Below are 16,529 nucleotides of genomic sequence, written 5' to 3' on the forward strand. Positions count from 1 at the left end.
GATTATGTTTTCACCTTGTGCTACCCAAGAAACTGTTCAGGATTTATGCCTCTTTCACTCTGGGTTGAAAACCCACCCAGAAGAAGCTGGATGAACTATCTGATGGATCCACATTTTTCCAATGCTCTCCAACTATTTCCTATCTTATTCCTGGTACAGACTGAGCTTTGGAGCACAGCAATGGGCTGTTTCAGTTTTATAATAGGCATCCATAGAGACTAGATGCACCTTGCCTTTTCCTCTATTTTTCCTGGCAATAACAGGATTTTTTTTTTTCAGTGACAGTGTATTGCAAAGTGTACAGACAACAGTCTCCTCCCAGGTCAGTTGTCTTGCATTTTGCAGTTAAAAAGAGATGCTGCTGGGAGGTGATGGACTGTGTATTGAGACTTGGAGGGTGAACATGGCATTCGGTAGCATAACTGGAAAAATGGGGGATGTTTCTAAAATCTTAAGAAGCGTATAGGCAGGTAGAATGAGTTACAAAGCTTTAGCTAAGAAAGGGGTCCGCTGCAAAGTTGTCCCCGTGGGCAGGGAGTATTATCACTAACTAGAAAGCAGGACAGGATGTTGAGCTCAGTTATTCTATCTTTGAATCTTGAAACTCTAGTAAACTGGCTGCTGAACCAGTTCCTTGTTTCCAGAGGTTCCTGTGTAGTAAACCGTACTTCTGGCTGAGTGTTCATGGTTGTCCTGCTTGCACGTGCCTTTAGTGATGAAAGTTACTTTTAAAATGGTCTTCAGCCCTGGGCTGTACCTGTTCAGTATTTGATTTACTGCAAAGATCACGTTTATGTAAATTAGAAGTACTGTTCTGAGAATAGCTGCCAAAGATTCCTATAACTCTGAGTGGATCTATCATCTATTTCTGAGTTAGGACGTATTTACTCTGCTTTCGGTGTTGATCAGCACACCTGAATTTCTTGGGCTGTGTAGTGAAAGATACAATAAGTAGTTTGGGCACAAGTCCCAAATTTGGGGCACCTTTGCTCTGAAGAAAGCTTCAGGTCACCTTAGATGCCTCTGGGCTGGATCCTCAAGTTAGGGGCTTTGCTCCCATGTATGGAATTTCAGGTGCCTCAACAGAAGTTGGGGAGATGTTGGTGCAACCATGCCTCCCCTCAGCAAGCAAAAGTAGTTCTTCATTTCAGAAGAAATTTGTGAAGGTAAGTATTAGACATTGGTTAGCATACAGGCCTTGCTTTGTTAGCCTCAGCGTTAGTTCAGCCCTGCTAGCAGCAGGTGAGGCTGCAGGGCTGCAGCCTTGCTATAGTTTTTCCTTTACTGCCATTGCTGCTGCGGTTCCCAGGGGTGTGCGCTCACGGAAGAGAGGGTAGGGATTATTGGATCATTCTGCAGGGATGACCAGAGGAAGAGCTTTCTCTGCAACTTGTTGATCTTTGTTTTAGCACAGTACGAATGTGCCAACTTTTATTCGCAGCTGCTCCCCTCACTCTGCTGAACATCTACTCTGATAAACTATCTCATCACCTTACACCTCTGGCTGTTTGCTTTGGAAGGTTGCTACAAATGGCAGGTTTTGTAAATCCTGGCTATCAGGAGGTGTGTTAAAATCCCTTGATAATACAAACTTGTTTTCTCATCTTCTGAAACAGACGAATTAGTGTTGTTATAGCTGCCACCTAGTGCCGATGCTGATGTATGCAGAGGAGATTGCCTCAAAATCAGCGCTGTGTAACTAAGGAGAAGTTTTATAAACAAAGAAGCCAAAATGGCTCAAAAGGCCATAATTAGGTCTCCATAAAAGTGAATTAATCATCAATTGTTAGTACCCAACGTGTTGGCTCTATGATCACTAAATGACTTCATTATTTGTGACTGTTTCCACAGAAAACACTGACAGCTTCTGGGATGTGAGGCTTTAAACTATCACAGCACCTGCTTATCAAGGCAGAAACCTACATTTCTACTTATTTTGACCAAATTGTCCCTAACCATGTTGCAAAGGAAGATAAGTGTGAATTTGTACATGACCCTTGTAATGCTCTTAAACTGTAGATCCAAGTAATAACAGAGCTTGGACAGAGCCTGTGTTTTTCATTCTGGATGAAATTTTTTGGATGGATTTACATCACAGGGGTTGCAATCTCATCCTGACATTTACTGGGAACTGCTTGTCATAAGGTTTTGCTTGTGTGTATATATAAGCAGTGCCCTAGAATTCACTGGTGCTGCAGAACTAAGGAGGGACAGTGTAATACAGGCCTCCATCAATGAGTAAATTGAGTGAATAAATTTTAATCCCCAGTTTCCCAGTTGGGTTTAGGTAGCTTTTCCTTTAGTTGCCTTTGGATCAAATGCCAGTCTCCCTGATGTGCACATCATTCAACAGCAATGACCTGTCCTGAAGGCCAAGTGTACCGTCAGTGTGGGATGCCGTGCAACCAGACCTGCAGATCTCTGTCCTACCCAGATGAGGACTGTGAAGAACTCTGCGTGGAAGGATGCTACTGTCCCCCTGGGCATTACCTGGACGAGCGTGAGCAGTGTGTACCAAAGTCCCACTGTTCTTGTTACTATGATGGTGAGATCTTCCAGCCAGAGGATGTCTTTTCAGATCATTTCACCATGTGGTAAGTGCAATGTTCATAACTCATCCCTACATGCTGTGACTGTAATATTTGGATGGCTTGAGTGGTTAACTGGTTCAGTTCCTTTACCTCCACTGAAACTAGTTTAAAAGAGGGCAAGATTTCGTCTCCCACGAACCAAAGGGTGAGTTTTGCTGTTGCATCTCTATAAATTTTCAGATGCCATCTTAGAAAACAGTACCAAGCCCTGTTCATGAACAGTTCCTGCCAGTTTGAAATGGAGTTTAATTACTGACAATAGCTACTTTGCAGACTTTTAAAATGTCACTTTAATGTATGAGATACATTTCTTAAACATTAAAACTTAATTACCTCTATCAAAGATACAAATATAAAAAAGCATTTCTAATTGTTAAATTGAGTAGCGGTACATTGAGAGGAGGAATGTAATTGCTGGGTGGCTCCTGGCATAGACCAGTCTGGGGAACAGTGTCTTCTCCTTTTCTCCTCTACCACAGAAGTCATAAGTTGCAGGCACTAAGTGGTCCCTACCTCTCTGCACAGCAGACCTGACTATTATCTTGCCCAGCTTTATGCCTGTGCAGATGCATTGGATTCAGCAGACAGGGCAAGCATACAGCTGGGTTACCGTGCTGGTATATTGCTGCAATTGTCTTAAGTAAGGTTTGCCTTTAAGGTTGATAAGCACAGTGGGTGGAGAGCAGCAGATCAACGCCGATGAGAGGTGTAATTTTGGTACTCTGACAAGTTCCCTGCAGGCCTGTCTGAAAACAACAGTGCGAGTGAAAGCCAAATGTCACTTTGTTAAATATAAGCTCTATTTGGTTTTGTTTTTTTTTTTTTTTCTTAGCTATTGTGAAAATGGTTTCATGCACTGCAGTACAAACAGAGCTCCTGGTGCCTTCCTGACAGATGTTTTTACTGATGAGAGGCCATCTGCCAGAAGTTAGTATGCCTTAAAAGAATAATTTTTTTTTTTTTTCTCTTCAGTCTCTCGGTAATCTAGAATAGGGAAGAAGTACCAGAGGTTGCAGTGGCTGGTGATGTTGTGAGTCTTTTTCTAACCTTTTTTTTCTGTTGTTTTTGTTACAGGATCAAAAGAACATGTTTGTGTGGGAGGGTGCAGGGCTTATTGTGTCCCACCTCTCAAAATTATAGTAGCCACTGCAGTCTCTCTTTAGTTGAAGAGGTTAAGGAGTCCCTTGGCAGTGATCTGAGCCCCCCGGTTGCTATTTCAGGATCACACATCAGTAACTAGTCAGCTTTATACTTCCTGCTTCTGACTAGCAGGTTGCAAGCTCTCCGTTCTGGTGCAGACAAAGCTTTTTGTGGCTTGAAGGTTAAAGTGCTGCCAGGCACCGAGTGGCCCTCCAGCCACCAGACTTCTTGACATAAAACCTCCTGGAGACTGACAACTGCCTGCAGATCTAGACATTGCACTGGAAAATAGGACATCAGTGGTCTGGGATTTGTTGAGGTTCCCCACTGATGTATGGATGGAGCTTATGGGATTGTGATGGAACAGGCGGGTCTTGGTAGACCACCAGTAATGGTGTCACTGGTTGGGCCCCACTGTCCTTCACGTCAAGCCTTCTAGGTGTATATCTTGTCAAACTCTTGCTGTAATGTTATTAAGACACAATTTTCCTGGTACTAGTGTATTAAGACTTACAAAACCTCAGAGAACCATCATTTCTAGCATAGCATGAAATGATAACCTGGAGTTTCTTAGGAAATCCTGGTTTTCTATCAGAACCTGAGTTCTCAAAGTGTTTGAAAACTTCGTGTTTAAGCTAGTCACCCATGTAGTTATACTCTGTGTTGGAAGTGAGTCTAAACACAATAATGTATGGTGCTGTTGCTTCTCAGAACACAAATTTTGTGCTGACATTGTTAGCGCGCGCTGCCTACAGACTGAAATATGTTTCACACTTAAGTGTGCTCGTAGCCCTAGTGCAATCTGGAATTGAACCCTTGTGCAGCTCCTTTTGCTTCTGTATTAGAACACATGCTTTTATGATAGCCTAACTGAGGTCATTTCATGGGAAGTGGGGACTGTTAGCTTTACCATGTCATGCATAGTGTTGTAGTAGCATTGTTCCATTTATATCCCAAATTAGTTTCCTAATAAAAATGATGATCCACCCTTTAGAAAAATACTGTGCTAACAATACTTGAGTTCTAATTGCAATTTTTGTAAATTTATTTTTTAAGTAAAAAGGAGTTTGACATGCAGATCTCCCATGGAAAGATTTGTCTGTCCTGCAAACAACCCAAGAGCTGAAGGGTTGGAGTGTACCAAGACCTGCCAGAATTATGACTTAGAATGCATCAGCCATGGCTGCATATCTGGATGCCTCTGTCCAAAAGGGATGGTAAGCAGGCTCCGCTTTATTTTCTTGCCTTCATTTTCTCCTACTAGTAGTCTTCTTGCAGCTTGGAAATATGCAGTTTTGAAGTTTTGACTCTGCCAAATTGTGGCTGGTTTAAAATATGTATATTAGTATATCTAAATAGAAGATGAAGTTTAGCTTGTAATAATAATTGATAATCAAAAAGCCAAACCCCACTTGAAGACCAATTTATGTCTTCCTTCAATTCTTCTCCCAAAGTCCTCCTCAGTCTTGCTGAACTTCCCTATCAGAGAGACAGAAGTACACAGGCACCCGTACCCCAAATACCTACCCCACATCCAGCCAAACCCTCCTGCTGATACTAGTTACCTCCTTGTCAAGTCTCCATCTCTGCTGCTGCCTTCCTATGCATTGTACCAAACTGAGAGTTCCCCGTGAGAAAGTACATAGGACATAAAACTTGTGAAGATGTTGCCAGAGGTTGTCCTAGAGTTGCAGGTGGTGTGCTGAGCATGCTTTTTTCACTGGTAAGATGCTTTCTGGAGTCCAGGGTCATGTTCCCCTGCAACCCTCAAATTTAATTATTAATTTAATCATTTTTCAATAGAGCAAATAGTTATTTGCTAAGCCAGTGACTGTTAACTCAATGTTGATTTAGAGCCCTGACAGAAAGCAGATGGAGTAGAATAGACAGCAGATTGCTGCTGTTGTTCTCTGAGCAATAGAAAAATAACATCAGTGTTCGGTGCTGTGCAACATAATCTGGGCAAGTGAAGAGCTGTGCACAGGATCTCACTGGGGGCTGGGGCTATAGTCCCAGGCATCATGTGAAGAGAATAGAGGTGAGGCACACGGTACACACTTTATGAAGTTAAGTAAATGGCACTTTGGAGTTCTTTGTCCAGGAAAGAACTCCTGGACTCCTGGTATTAAGAAGTTTGTGATGTTCAGTTCGTGAAATGCAGATGAAAATACCTGGTTGGGTGCTGGAAAAAGAGAGTGGAGGTTGTGTCTTTATTTTGTTTGAGGGATAAAATACTCTACCGTTGTGAGACTTTATTTGATACCTGTGGTGCTTAGAGACATGCTGGTGCAGTTCTGTGCCTCAGAGGGGCGTATGGTAAAGCAAGATGTTTTCAAATGCTACAACTCAGGAAGTCGAGAAATGCAAAAGATTACTTTCTTTTTTTTTTTAAAAAAAACAACTCTTTTATACCTGCTAAAGGTGCAGGCTCCGATTAATATTCACTGGCCATAGACTGTTGGCAAATGAAGGTGTGGGTTATTTCTTCTAGGGTTGAGAGGCATGTTTATATTTAGGCTTCAGCTCTAAAGAATTGTCTTCATCCACTAGTTTAAATTCCATTTAAAAAAAGCAATTAACTTTCCCTGGAACCAGTTATTTTTATAAAGTTGTGGGGTTTTTTCCGCATCTATATGAATACAGGTGGCTTTCTCCCTCAAAATTCCTTCCATTGTCTTACTAGAAACAATAAAAACAAAAAATAGAATTATCATAACAAGGTAATCTCTAGCATTAATATTAATTTTTTTTAAACTTTGCTACTACGTTTTTCTGATAAACACACATTTCTGTAAATAGATGCTATTGCAAAATAAAATGCCAGCTGTAGAAAAAAATCTCAGGTTTGTGAAGTATGTTAGTCGCCCAAAGTGAAAAATACAGAAGGTAATTTGAAGGCATTCGTATCAACGTTGTGCAAATTTTCACCACAATTTTAAAACAAGTGTTACTTCTTTTCACAGTTCAGTTTTTAAGCATCTTTCCCTTTAGAGAAGAATATTCCTAAATAGTAGTGTGCTAAGTTTACTTACAAAAGTTTGTGTACTTGTAAAGTTCCAAGAGCTCCAGTGTGAAAAGGTCTTTCTCTGTACATAAGAATTTGATCTCTTTGATTTGGTGAAGGCGCTCAGGATTTGGTTTCAGTTCCAGGATATGGTAATAGTACACTTTAGGGGTGATCATGGAATACAAATTATGATAACTACTCAACAAAAAAAAAAAAAAAAAAGGGAGGAAACCCTCCCCAAAATGAACTTCCTAGTAATTAACATTCATACATTTAGTGTGTAATTATATACATTTAGTGTAGAATTTCATATTCCTTTTCAGTAGACTGGAGCTATCATTCAAACAATTGTTTCATAAAATTCTTGCCAGGAGAAGCAGACTTCGGCATTTTGGAATTGGGAACTCCAATTTACTCTGCAGTGATGTGAAACATGCCCCTGAACTCAACAAGATCGTTTGTCAGGTTTTGGATAGAAGGATTGGGCCCAGTATCTTTTAAAAAAACCTAGTGAAATAAATTCTTTGCCCGCTAGATGACAGTATGGCTCAATATTCCAGTAAACTTAGTCTATAATTGCTTGTTCCCATTGGTTTCCCATCTGGCAGGGAATAAAAATTGCAAGATTTGCCTTTCTTAAAGCCATGATGGGTGAAGCCAGTATATAGACGATTTTGTTATAAACACGGCCATGCAAAGGCAGGATCAAGCTCGGTGCCTTCGTTATGTGGGTGCCCTTTGCTGTGGTTAGACACCTGGTGTGTACCAGGGACCTGACAGCTTGTTATCAAAGAGCAGCTTCGTCCTCATCACTGATAGGTGCCTAACCAGGATGGCCCTGGGGGAGGCTTCTCCCTTATTTCTGCATTCTGCAATGTGCTCCCAGTATCAGTTGCCAAAGATGGAAGGGTTTGAGGTGGTGACCAGGTTCTCCTTTCCATCCTGCCACTCTCTGCCTTAAAGACTCTGGGCACGCTGAGTGAAAGTGCTGCAAACCCATGAAATCTGTGTTTTCCAGACTTGTACCAACAGAGCAAAGCAATAAAGGGACCGGAAAAAAGTATTGCTATTTCTTTTACTGCTCAGTCTCCCTTGTTGGTGTTCTGTAATCCTGCTCAATTTACAAGCACTCACAGAGGTGAGCTACTGTTTGTAGGAATGTCTGTGGGAAGTAACAGATTACTGATTATTTACAGAAATAAATATTTGTGCATATCATCACTCCGGAAGAAATTGTGCCATTTTAATGACGATTTTTTCCTTTTGTAGTACAGTAGCGTATAAAAATTATGAATGGTCATGGATAACTTATTAGCAAAAAAATAATCTTCTTGCTTCTCTGAAATGGTTCATTTCATCAGGAAACACAAAAATACATAGTTTACATAAATGACTCTCCAGTACAATTTGCAAGTGTATATATAGCAGTTAAAACGTAATTAGTGCAATGTTTTCCCTACATATAGAAAAGAGCTATTTACAGATCAGTTAGCTGAGTTATCAGTCTTAAACAGAGGAATCCATAGTCTACAACTTGTATGCACAAATTACCTGCCAATTTCTAATTCCATATCTGAAAAATATTAAAAAACAATCATCAGGACTTGTTCATGAACATGATGCTGCTGTCGTCTAGATTTTAATTGGAGAATTTGCTGGGTGAGAAATTGCCAATCAATCAATTGATTATTTCCCCAGTCAGAAAATCCAGATGAAAACTAATTTTTTTCAACTGAAAAATAGGTTTTCCAGTTAATCTTGGCTTAGTATTTTACACTGTTTTGATTTCTTGAAAATAAAAATGTTCAATACGACATGAAAAGTGATTCTTTTTCTGTCTTTAATCATCTGGAGGGTGGGAAATTCTCCATACTTGTCACCCGTTTGCAGAGTAGAACAGATAAATCATAACATATGTGCAGAAGTGTGGGGAAAAATATGCTTTCTCAGATTAGTTTACAGAACTCCAGGTTTTTCCCATTGGAAAATATTAATAAGTACACAAATGGAGTGTTAACCACCTTTCTGGGGAAAAAGAGGAGCAGAACAATCAGAAAGCATAAAATCCAGACACTTCAAAACTAGAAAATAAATTTCTTTCAATTTCCAACAACTGAAGCAAAATTAAGGTTTAAAATTGAAATGAAGCATTTTATTGTATTCTGGCTGCTGAAATAAAACTATTTCTAAAGCTTTGATATGTTAGTAGAAAAAGGAAAGAAAAACCCTGAACATTTTAATCAGAAAAGTTTGAAAGGGTTTTTTCTTCCAAAATGTTTTCAACAGAAACTTAATAGAGTGCTATTTTGATTTTCCTGCTAGCTCTGTTATATATTCTTCAGTGTAGGCTTATCCTATATAACATTACAGAGTCTTCACGAGGAGGTGAGTACCAGCTTTCTGGTAGGTGCATCTGCCCAAGGGTAATGCTTCATAAAACAAACATACAAAGCATACAGCTAACGTAAGAAAAAATCAAGTGTAAAGCAGCGCGTGTTGAGTAGTCTGTCCTAATATGTTTTTGGCTTGTCTTTGTCTGCACAAAAATGGTAACAGGCTGTTTTAGTTAAAACATATCAGCTATTGGGTTCTAATCTGACCCACTTCCTTTTTTTAAACTGTTAGTCCCTTCTAACTTTGGTTGCCTTTGTGCTGAAGCCCTCAGGTGTATCAGGAGGAACAGAGTGAAAATCTGAGATTCCCTTGACAGTGAGATACTCATCAAAAGTGTCTTGACTAAGAGAGATTAAAACTCATCCTCATCAAAGCAGAGTTCAGGGGAGAAGAATCTTGAAGGTTCTGAAATCTGTAGTATTGTCCTTCCTTTTGCAAGATTTGTCAAGGCTTAACAATTAATAAGACAGAGCAAGGAAATGATAGACATTTCTGTCAGATCCCTGAGTTACAGGGTAGCTTCATCAGCTAGTCAACCACTTATAATCCCATGCATGCGCTCTCAGGAGCACCATCATATGGGTGTGAGATGGTGTGAACAGCAGCTGTTCCCGTTACAAACCTGTGTCTTTTCATGTGGTTGCCTCCCCAACGCTCATGCTTCCTACCACCTCAGGCACTCAGGAGTGTTAATCTTCTGCTGTCTATTGATGGATTGAGACACTTCCACAGGAAGTCCAGCTTTTTGTGACTAATGCCACTGGCCTAGTAGTACCACATGGTACTGTACTCAACAGACGTGTAACACAGCATGGCATTGGGCTGCCAGATACACCAGCTTTTGGATGTGGTGTCAATATGACCAGTAGATTGTGTGTTATTATTAACAAAATCATCATCCATTGAGTTTTGCAGCAAAAATAGTTAGTCTTCTGGTCAAAGTCCACTTTGGATATTTATGTCCAGTTTTTTAAATCCCTCCCCCGCCTCTGCAGTGTTCAGACAAGGTAGTCTTCCCTTTTTGTCAGTGGATTAACAGTTGCTGCACTGTAGCGTCACGGTGGCCATACGCTTGTAATGGAAATACTAATACCAACCTATTAAGTTTTTAGAGTTGGGGATAGGTTGTGACTACCTTTGACTCAATGTGTGAGGGAGCAAGTAGAAGAGGTTCTTACGCTCCTTTTACTAACCACAAATCTGATCCCAAGTTTTGTATCCACAGGCTAGCCCTCAAGTCTATTATGACTTGTGTTGCTGAACACTGTGGAAGAATTCAGAAATGTAGCCATAAGTGTGAAGTCATATGTTGCTTTTTTCCTGAATACCACCAGGAAGGAAGGAAGGAATTAAACAGCCTTGGAAACATATGGTCCTCTCTGGCCTGTTTTCTCCCTGTCCTTTGTGGAGGCTAAGTCTGAGGCAGAGCCCCAGCTCTATCATCTTAGAAAGGCATTTCTCTGTTTCCATCTTGCTTCTATCGGCATGAGTTTATTTGGCATAATATAGCTCCCCATAAGCCATGGAGCATGTGGAGCTGCATATGAATGAAGCGTCTCTGGGTTGTGAAATCCTTTTTATTAGTAGTTCCCTGTGGCAGTTCTAGGTCCCCATAGGAAAAGGCAGACCAATTCTACTTTATTAACCTGGCATTCAGACTACATTGATCTCATTGGCCTGTATTTAATGCTAAAAAAGAAACAATTTTAAAGATTTTACAAAACGAGTTTAAGTGGGAAGGTGCTATTTTGCGTCTTTTGAATGAGAGGGAGGGGAATTGCTCTCCATTTTGGTATTCCATGAAGCATGAGCCAAACCTACCTTGGGCTTTGTGGAACCACGTCCAAGTAAAAAACAGCATAGCCAGCCTTGATTTTGTTTGATACTCTAAAACTGGGTGTCTTCAAAAAAGGAAGGGAGTAGTCACAGAAAAAAACAGAGAAAAGGAATGAAAAAAACTGAGCACTCTAATGGTATTACTTGTGGGGTGGGGTTTGGTGTTTTTTTTTTTTTTTTTTTTAAGTGGGACAAATGGTTTGTTGTCATATGAAGAGAAACTAAGATCAGTAGGGTTAAACTGAAAAAGAAAAAACTGTAGAGAGAACATAATGACCTATTTCCCAGCCACAGTGCCTGTGAGAGTGGAATAATGCCTCAAATGTACTGATATGCCTTCTGGCGAATAAGTAGACATTTGAAAGAAAAATGAGTCACTACTGGAATTTTCAAAGGCGAGTAGACAGGGGAGTGGGCTTTTTTCGGGGGGTGTTGTCTGTGACAACTGAATCTTCATTTACACTTAGGTTCTTCAGGCACTGTGGCTCCTTATGTCCTCCTCAGTGGTCGTATTTCAGTTGTTAGCCCAGCTGAGCCCTGCAGCTGGCTGCTTTTTCAATAGGCCATCCTGCAGTTTGTTGTGTGTGAGAAGCGTGTGCTGTTCACCAGCTCTCCATATTCAGGTTAGCTATCCTGGTTTTGGTCAAATTGAAATTTCTCACCATGAAGTTCTCCTATAATCTAATTTATTCTCCCAGCAGCTTAAGCAGGTGTTCAGCCCCTGAAACAAGACCGTGATTTATATACCTGTAGCTCTATTTGTTAAAGGGAAAAAAATATCAGCAGCACTGAACCTTTCTTACCTCAGACAGTCTTGAACAATTTCCTCTATCCTTTCCTTTATTCTTTATCCACATGTTCCTGCGCTTACTCCTCTGCGTACTGGCACATACCAACAGACACTCATGCTGACAAACTATGTTTTGCTTAGGTGCGACATGAAAACAGGTGTGTTGCTCCTGAGAGATGCCCGTGTTTTCACAATGGAAGAGAATATGCCAAGGGAGAGACAGTGACTAATGACTGCAACACCTGGTGAGCCACTGGAACTGCATTTTTCTGTTTTTCTCTTGGGTACCTAAGAAGTTTTTTTTTTTTAAAATATGGTTTGCTTAAAAGATCTGTTTTATAAAATGTTAGGTTTTTCAGTGCAATAGCGCACGTATCGCACAGACCAGCATCTTCCCTTCACATGTCATATCAGACCAGTGCAGTATCAGGCAAACGGTACCTGGTACTTTACAAATAGGTAGTCCATGTGTCTGTGCAGGTCCTCTGTAGCCACCAGCTAGTGGATTTGTTCCTTGACCTTGCAACACAGATAACAATAAAGGAGCTCCTCTAGGCTGAGAGGAATGGAGCCTGTCTTTTGTCACTAAACTCTGCTGTCATGCTTCCATTTTCTTGCTGTCTGGTGCCCTTCAAATCAGTCCTTTTCAGCCAGAAGCATGCATCAGCAGAAAGGGTGTGATATGCCAGCTTATAGTATGACAGGAGCTCTTCAGGAAAATGTTAGAGGAGTTTGTATCAGGCAGAAAACAGAGCTGGCCTCTTGTACCTCAGATGAGCACTCAGACCATTGGTATATTCAGAAGGAAGAAGAAAGCAAGCAGGGGGTGAGTTGGTGATACCTTCTTAGAAGAAAAGAGTAAGCACTCCATGTCTTTCACGCACATCTCTCTCTATCCTGTTTGTTCTTGAAAAAGAATTTGTAGGTTCAAAAGAAAATGCTGGCCTGTGACGTTTACATAGAGGGAAGCCCTTGGCACAGCATTGGGTAAGGTATAGGGTATTTGCCTGCTGGACAACTCTTGGCTTCTGCCTGCAGATCACGCTGCATTGGAGAGGTGCTTTGCTCTCCATGCGTGCTTGTGGTGGGAATGGTGGCCCTTACCTGTGGAACTCCAAGAATCCAAGGTGTAGGACATCCAGTCACCAGTAGTGTGGAGACTGTGTTCTTTTTGAACATAGACTTCAGGATCTCTCGCACATTTTACTGAACTGTCCCTGCCCAGCTGTGTGGGCCACCCAGGAGCAGTGTCTCTGTTATCCTCTGTATGAGTGGGTGGAGTTGGACTGGAGAATCAGCACCATTATAGAGTCATTTGGTTTGGTTCTTTGTTTTGTGCTTTGATCTTTGAGCAACAGTAATATCGAGTGTTATATATTTAAACTAGTGGGACTGCTCCTCACTAGTGTAAGTTAGACTTGGATATAAGGTCTTATGGTTTTATACGGAAATATTGACCTTCCATTGTTTTGTTTCAGGTTTTTTTTTTTCTTTGTAGCTACATATTACATTGTGAATCGTGTACTACTATTACTGTTAGGCCTGGGGAAAAGCACGTTTGAAGGGAGGAAGATGGAAAAGTTTATATTTTTATATAGATACATGTACTATAACCTGCGTACATTGCATCTAGGTAAAAGTGAAAAACAGACACAATGAAAACTTTATTGAAACAAGAACAGTAAGGTGTAAAACTCCTAGGCGTTGTCGTGAAAGTTGCAAGGTTATTCACAATAACTATGCACAGTCTTTCTATTTTCAGTCCTCCTTATAATCTTCAATCTTAAAATAGTCATAACCGTGTTGCTTCATTCTTGTAACGGCCCTTTCATTTCTGGCAATGCCATTATAAGTGACACATCCGCCAACAGAATTTTCTTCAATATCAGGGTCAAGAAAACATTAGAAATCATGCTTTTTCTCACTGATAAAAAGTTCTTCCTCTCATTTCAGGTATTTTTCTTGAATGTGAAAGTAAAATTGGAAATAAGGTCCCTTAAAAATGTCACTGGAGTTTTTTTGAACTATGTGACTTTGAAAAGTTTCATGATAGTTCTTAGCAAATATCAAGTCAAATGTCATTTGGAAAGTGATATAGGAAATTACTATTGCTTTGAGAATTAATAAGAATTGAGAGTCTGCGTTTAGGAGGTCCAATCTTCCTTTTCTTTTGTTTTTGCTTTTTGTACTGCTATTGCAGGAGTTCTCATTCTCACTTGTTCTTAGCCAGATGTGAACACCTGCAAACGCAATATATGAGCCAGAGGTGTCAGATTTGGCATTTACATTCAACTTGACATATGGGAGATCCTAATTCATGAACAACGGAATGTCTCCAAGTCTGCGCTAGTGGCAAAACTTTTGTTATGCTATGTATTGGGAATTCATTGTAGAGCTCAGTGAAAATTTTGGAATAGCATTTATGAAGCAGTACACAGAAGAAATTTGCTAATCTGAATTTTGCTACACCAAATACTTTATAATCTGTCCGTGTACATATATACAAAATCTTGGTCTTGCTCTGCCTATTAACAGGATTTAATAGCAGAGGGTGCAATAGGTTCCATGCTACTGAAATTTCATTCTTTGAAGAAAATGCATTGCACAATATTTGTTATACTGTGAAGTGTTACCAAGATTAAACAATGCTTATGCTTGGGTTAAGGCATTACTAGAGAACTCGGTTCAGTACTCGTTTTTTCTTTGGTTAGCAATTTGATCTTGGGAAAGTACTTCAGGTTTTTTATCCCTGAGTTTTTACATCTGTAAAGCAGGGATAGAATTCCCCTTTCCTTGCCCTTATAGAGCTTGATTAGAAAATCCCTGGGGCAGTGATGATGTCCATCTGCATTCATATAGCGTTTAGTAGATGTATGTTTCTCCAACCTCAAGCAAGCTATTGCTTATTAGATTATTAAATTATTATTATTGGATTATATTATTAGATATGGTGTCAGATGCTATTCTAACTCCCCAAAATTAATAACAAACAAAAGAGTGAGCAGATTTTATGCTTCATTGACCTTGTTTTTTATTTTGTTTGCTCAGTCTCTTGCTAGTTAGCAAATCAATTTATTTCACTGATCAAAAGCCTGTGGATGACAAAGAAAAGATCCTCTTTCACACCTGAAGCTTCTGTAGCAAGTCTTGTAGTTCTCCAGGATACCTCTGGAAAAGGGCAAGAGGACTGGGTGGATGCTCTGAAGTCTCACCTTTATTTCTCAATTGCCTTCTCCCTCATTTTAACATGAGGATAATAGTATTTACCTCCTTGAGCCTTATTTATCAGGGTACCATGTAAGATTTACATTATTATGTATCACAGCAATGAAAGGATACAAATATTCTTGGAAACTCTTAGAAACTTAATAATGATTGGTGTTGAATATGGCTGGTTTGGTGTCATCATGAAGATTAGGAGCCCTGCTATTTTTCCTTCTGTCTGTTACACTGGTATAATTACACTGAAACCAGCAGAGTTACACCAGGATAGAAGAATTGGTTTTCTTTGAATTTTGAATATCCAGTCAGAATATGGTCACCATGTAGGTTTTTTTTTTTTGTTTGGTTTTAAAAACAAACCAAAACCCAAAAGAAAAACAAAAACACCAAAGGGCAAAAAGAGTGCAAAAGGAGGAGTGGAAAAAAAGAAAGCTGTCCCTTTTGTCGTGGCATCACTGGCCTTGTATGATAATGCCAGTGCAGCATAGCTGCTACAGCAATGTGTTTATGACAATATCAAGACCTTAACCGTGTATCTGACTGCTCTTCAGGATTCCCTGAATAAACAAGGCAGCATCTTGTTTTGCTCTGCATGTCAGGATGTCCCCTTTTTTTCTTGCATATTCTGTGCTTGAGAGGAAGTCTAGGAGGCATCCTCGACAACATTGCTTGCAAACTATACAGGCAGAGAACCACTGGTGTGTTTCCTTTCATGATCAGGTGTCTTGTCACATCTTGCCACATCTGTTACATAACCTGACATCTAGCTTGGAGTCCTATTTGTATGGCACCAAACTGGAATTCTCCTGTAGGGCAGACATTCTGGTCCGGTGACCACAGGGGACAGTATCACACTGTAGGACATTCCTCAGATGGTGTATGTAAATGTGTACTTATGTACAGAAAAATAAATATTTCCATCCATAATATGTATTCTTGTGAGGTAATGTCTCCAATTTCTAAGTCAGATAAACTATCATGAAGAATGAATTTCATTTAAGAACAGAGAGACCTTTTTGGAGAAGGGTGGTATTATATTTAAGTATATAATCTGAACAAAAGCCACTGGGCAGTTTGAATTACAGTCCTGGTTACTTGGTCCCAAAAGTTGGTCGCTAGAGTCAACACATATCCTTTGGCATCAGTTGGATATTAAATTTACTACTATTTTGGCTTTCAATGAGGAAAAATGGACAGTACTGCAAATAGAAACAGGGTTACTGATATTATACTTAATATTTAACCTGTAATGGTCCTTAAAGGGTAATCAAACTGTTTTTCAAAAAGGATACTCTGAGCAGGGCAGCATATCCAAAATAAAATACTAAGGGTATTATGAAATATTCTAGTAGTCTCTGTCCAGTCCTCTTATTGTAACAGGGAGGTCCAAAAAGCACATAATCCTACATGCAGCTTGCAAGAAAAAAGGAAACATATTCCTGATTCACTTAACCCGTTAATGCTCTATTTGGATTTATGCACCCAATGTTAATTTATGTTAATGAAAGAGCGTGGTGTCTGGTGCATGGCAGCGTAAAGTAGTCATGGA

At 39.9% G+C, this 16,529-nt stretch overlaps 1 protein-coding gene across 1 annotated transcript in view; it reads left to right on the plus strand.

The window, feature by feature from the left end:
- The window catches only part of VWF (von Willebrand factor), a 140,722-nt gene that overhangs the window by 41,823 nt on the left and 82,370 nt on the right, over nucleotides 1-16,529 (plus strand). The window contains exons 16-19 of the mRNA XM_009513179.2: nucleotides 2,354-2,594; nucleotides 3,424-3,518; nucleotides 4,788-4,948; nucleotides 11,900-12,003. Coding sequence (XP_009511474.2) covers nucleotides 2,354-2,594; nucleotides 3,424-3,518; nucleotides 4,788-4,948; nucleotides 11,900-12,003 — 601 coding nt within the window. The remainder of the gene's footprint in view (nucleotides 1-2,353; nucleotides 2,595-3,423; nucleotides 3,519-4,787; nucleotides 4,949-11,899; nucleotides 12,004-16,529) is intronic.

Source organism: Phalacrocorax carbo, chromosome 1 (assembly GCF_963921805.1).
Source record: "Phalacrocorax carbo chromosome 1, bPhaCar2.1, whole genome shotgun sequence".
NCBI classification, from domain to species: domain Eukaryota; kingdom Metazoa; phylum Chordata; class Aves; order Suliformes; family Phalacrocoracidae; genus Phalacrocorax; species Phalacrocorax carbo.